This window comes from Contarinia nasturtii, unplaced genomic scaffold (assembly GCF_009176525.2).
Source record: "Contarinia nasturtii isolate CC-2019 unplaced genomic scaffold, AAFC_CNas_1.1 Cnas_scaffold_2736, whole genome shotgun sequence".
NCBI lineage: Eukaryota > Metazoa > Arthropoda > Insecta > Diptera > Cecidomyiidae > Contarinia > Contarinia nasturtii.
Window position 1 is genome coordinate 1 of NW_022200053.1, and position 4,245 is coordinate 4,245.

General features: G+C 33.0%; 2 protein-coding genes across 2 annotated transcripts; one reads left to right on the top strand and one right to left on the bottom strand.

Annotated features, from left to right (window-relative positions):
- Window positions 1-154: 154 nt before the first annotated feature.
- On the top strand, window positions 155-1,996 carry LOC116348982. The gene is made up of 4 exons (XM_031780227.1): window positions 155-252; window positions 404-438; window positions 1,176-1,300; window positions 1,367-1,996. Exons 1-4 carry the CDS (start codon window positions 214-216, stop codon window positions 1,660-1,662), a joined length of 495 nt encoding a protein of 164 aa, XP_031636087.1. The 5' UTR covers window positions 155-213; the 3' UTR covers window positions 1,663-1,996.
- A 114-nt stretch (window positions 1,997-2,110) lies between these two features.
- LOC116348983 (TBC1 domain family member 1-like) lies at window positions 2,111-4,241 on the bottom strand (the record flags this gene model as incomplete). The annotated part of the gene is made up of 4 exons (XM_031780228.1): window positions 2,111-3,231; window positions 3,313-3,629; window positions 3,706-3,958; window positions 4,032-4,241. Coding segments are annotated over 4 exons (1,545 nt in total), but the record flags the coding sequence as incomplete, so codon positions are not given.
- Window positions 4,242-4,245: the final 4 nt, after the last annotated feature.

Consider the following 4,245-nt stretch of genomic DNA (forward strand, 5'->3'; position numbering starts at 1 on the left):
CATTTCAAATGAATAGTCAGCTCAATATAATGTCTGCCTTGTCATTGTTTTTTTGTTTGCGAGTAGAATATTTGAAACTGACGTGGATTCCACGTCGTGGAAAAGTAATTAAATTGTGTCCTAAGCTCTGTTTTTCTGCGCGATAACATTCATTTTTGTTCTATAAAAGCCGTATTTTAAGCAAATATAGCTATAACCAATTGGAGCTTCAAGATGAATTGTGTTGCAAAAGTTGTTTTATTCGCTTTAATTGTAAGTGCCTCAAAATTTATCAAGAGTTGAAAATTCTAAAATATTTTTTTGTATAAAAAACACATTTATTTACTGTAATTTATCGAAGTTTTTGTTCACAGTATATCATCTTAATAATGAGATTCTTTTACCATTTCTTTTAAATCACCAGGTTTTTTTGTCGTATCAAAAATGTAGCGGTTATGGGTAAGACCTCAATTGTACAGTTTTTCGGCTTGGTACTCATAAATTTGCCATAATTAAATTTTTTCAAAGTGATTTTTTTCTCATTTTACTTTTCAATCATTCAAATTAGAGCTCGGGGATTTTTGTTTTTTGTCCAATGCCATAATATGAATAAATAAATTTGTTTTTTGAGAACTAAGAGAATTCGACGATTAAGAAAACGTTATTTAATAAAAAACACTGATTGTTTCGCAATAAAATGAATTATATCTAAAATAGAAAAGGACCGAATAAAAAAGTGCCCCTTTTTAATTTTTCAAAAATTCGATAGGCAGCGTAGATGTAGTAATATCCTAGGATATTTCCTTCAAAATCATAGAAAATGAAGAGATGATTTTAATTTGTCGATTAAAAAAAATCATTCGATCATTTTATTTTCTTTTGCGGAAAAAATATATATTTTATCATTTGTGCTTAAAATTAACAATAATTGCCCTAATATTAGTCCTAAACTCGTCGTCACTCGTCGTCTCTTTTCAGTATAATTCATTAAATCACGTAATACAATTTGTATATCATTCTTTCTTCCGTTTTCTTAACCATAATTTGAAATTTCTATGGATTTTCACTCAAAAGCTCATGGCACACATTGAAGCTACAAGCTACACACATTACTTTCAAATTGTAGTTTTACTGCAGCCACACTGTAACTCCAAGTAAATAAGTATTTTTAATTATTTAAATTCTCCATTGAGCAGGGCCACGCCTACTAGATATGACCCCAAATTAAATCTCAGAACTGCATCAGTGCATGAAATTTATAAGAATGCCATGCTCACCGAAGACGAATCATACAGAACAAGAGCTGGAAAGGCTCTTACAAGTAATAATATTGTTTTCTGAAATTTGTTGTTTCTTTGCGTGAAGCACATTATTCCATTTTTTTCAGATAAATTAAAAGGCAAAACAATTAAATATATGTTCGGACCAAGGGATGAATTAGATGATGGGGGAATTCCGAACACATATCATGTATCGACCGAGACAGTACTTTGCGAAGTTCTTGACTTATTGGATGTTAAACTTGACACCGTTGAAGTAAACTGGACATCATTCACATGTCAGAGAGATCTAGGCGAGGCAATAGAATTCTTTAAATCACATGGAGACCGTATCAATAACATTAATGGTCCAGATGGAGAGAGCCTTTCAAAAAAAGCACCGTCACTTTGTAAAATTTTATAACACTTGGATGGTATTTTTTGATGACAAATTGTATGAAAAAGTCCATCGCTCGAATGAATCATCAATTTTTAAATAGAATGGATTTAGCTTGTCGGATTTTGCTAGGATTTTGTTTCTCTCGGAGTGAGAAATATTTTGTGCAAATCCATAATTGGGAATTTTTGTGGGTTTTCACTCAAAAACTCAAATTGTGGATGCAGACTGAGTTTTTCGGTGAAAATCAACAAAACTTTCATACTATTGGATTGAACAAAATATTTCTCACTCCGAGTGAAACAAAATCCGACACGCCTAGTATGCAAAATAAAAATGATTGTATGTTTTTTGCATGTAATATTTGTTGATTATTTATTGGTTGATTTATATCGAATTTTTGTGATTTCATTATTTGATTATCAATAAAATTAAATTTAAATACCATCAACTACATAACGCGTTTGTTTGAGAGAGCATTAAAACTAGATTAAAACTGATCAAACGTTTTACTATGCTTAAAGAAAAGCGATAAAATTATCAACTGTCGGTATAATAATAAAATAATAATTGGATAAGCACATTCACATTCACATTTTCCATTTCATTTTCAAATTCAAATCACATTCATTACAGAGAGAGAGAGACAAAACATTTTGGTTTGTGTATAAACTATTCCACCTAGCGCAATAAAAATTGTTCATAAATTTCGAACAGATGTTGAGATAAAAAGCTACAAAGTTTTACTCAATCATGTCTAAAATCAATTCCTTATTTATAAATATTATTATTATTATTAATTTAAAATAGTATATCTTAATTTGTCGTTTATTAACTTCGGCCATCGATGTGTTTTTCGTTGCCGGTGGCTGGTGTTGCAATGGTCGTTCGCAGATGCAATGGTCTAAGCGATTTCAATTGTGTTGAACTGTATTTGAAGTTGACGTCTTCACAATTTCCAAACGGATGACTATCGGCCGCAATTTGTTCAATTGCAATGGAATTTTTTTCAACAATACTGGTGATACTGTTCTCTTTCGGTGATAACGGTGTCGCGAAACCACTGTCCAAACCATCGTTATTACGTAGTGTGTCTTTCAATATACTACCCTCACTAATTTCATTGTGTGACTTATCGATGGTTGTTGGCGGCGGAATATTCTCATCGGCAGCTGTTTCAATTTTAGATACAATCAGATTTGGTCGATTGCGTGTACTTTGCTTACGTATCTGATTGTATGTGCTTTCAAAGAATGTTGATTTCGGTTTGCCGGTGTCATGGCCCTCCAATTCTTCGAGTATTTTCGTTGGGAAACCGAGTTGTGAGTTTATTGACATTGATTTACCAATTTTACGTTCCATAAAGATTGGCTTCTTTCGTTGTGCATTTAAATTGCCAATTTGTTGTAAGATCCGTTGAACATCACTCGGCAACATCTCTTCAATAGCACTATTCTTTTCGGCCAACTGCAACATGAATTGGCCCAGTGTTTCTACAGTTGTTTCCAAGTTTTGCACTTGTATTTGAAGTGATTGAATTTGTGTTTGTTGCGATGTTCGCGTCTTCTCTAGCTGGGTTATACTTGATTCTGCAAACTATATGTATGAAGAGAGAAACGAAATTAGTTTTTTTTTATAATTTTGAAATCGAAGACATGATATGAAGTGTCAAGTTACCTGCAACTTTGATTCCAATTGTGAATAATTTTCTTTTTCACGATTCAATGTTTCCATGTAGTGCTGAGATGTGGTAATTTCTTCTTGAAGCACATTATATTCCACTTGGTATTCAATCAGTTGCTTTTTGATATCCATAGTGAATACTTCTTTCAACACCTTATCCATTGTTGTGGCATCAATATCGGGCACAGTGGTTTTCATATAGTTCATAATGTCTTCGAAATTTTCACGTTTCATGAGCTCATATTGATGTATTTCCAGCAATTTCATTGCCACACGAAATACGACCTCCGATGATTCCAAGAACAGTAAATCTATATCGATTCAAATAAGCATTGAATTTAAACTCTTCACAATAATTGATATTTTTGTTACATTTACAATACATACCAAAGACACGTGTTACAAAACCCAACGGAAATTGTGAACTAAAAATGGTTAGAATCCATGGAGCGGCATACAAAGTCGGAGAAACATCATTTGCATCAAGCCATTTGTACAAATCGGGTAGTTGATCTCGAATTAAACGTGATAATTGATATAATTGTAATTGGAATTGCTTCATATCGGGCAGGTAGTTTGCTCTCATTTGACGACGGAACATTAGATGTTTCAGTAGATTAAACGCTTGCTCCTCTTCACACTAGACAAAGTAAACAAAATGCTTTAGTCAAATACCATCACGTTTGAAAATTATAATGAAAACAATGACTCACATGTAAAAGTAGTATGCCACAAATAAAGCCTAGGCCTTGACAATATCCAAGTTCCGGGTCTAAGATACTGTATGCTTTGAGTACGTTGAAAAGTGACAGTTGGCCAACGCCAAGTGAGTCTTTGTAGTACTGATGATTTGGGAAGGTTCGTCCCAAATCGATGAAAATAGCATGTTGGTGTTCGGTTAGACTCTTCAATAGAACACTGTAAGGC

Coding starts and splice junctions, on each gene's coding strand:
- LOC116348982 (XM_031780227.1), top strand. CDS start 214: ATGAATTGTGTTGCAAAAGTTGTTTTATTCGCTTTAATT. Junction 253..403: donor TTGTTTTATTCGCTTTAATT/GTAAGTGCCTCA, acceptor TTAAATCACCAG/GTTTTTTTGTCGTATCAAAA. Junction 1,301..1,366: donor AGCTGGAAAGGCTCTTACAA/GTAATAATATTG, acceptor CATTTTTTTCAG/ATAAATTAAAAGGCAAAACA.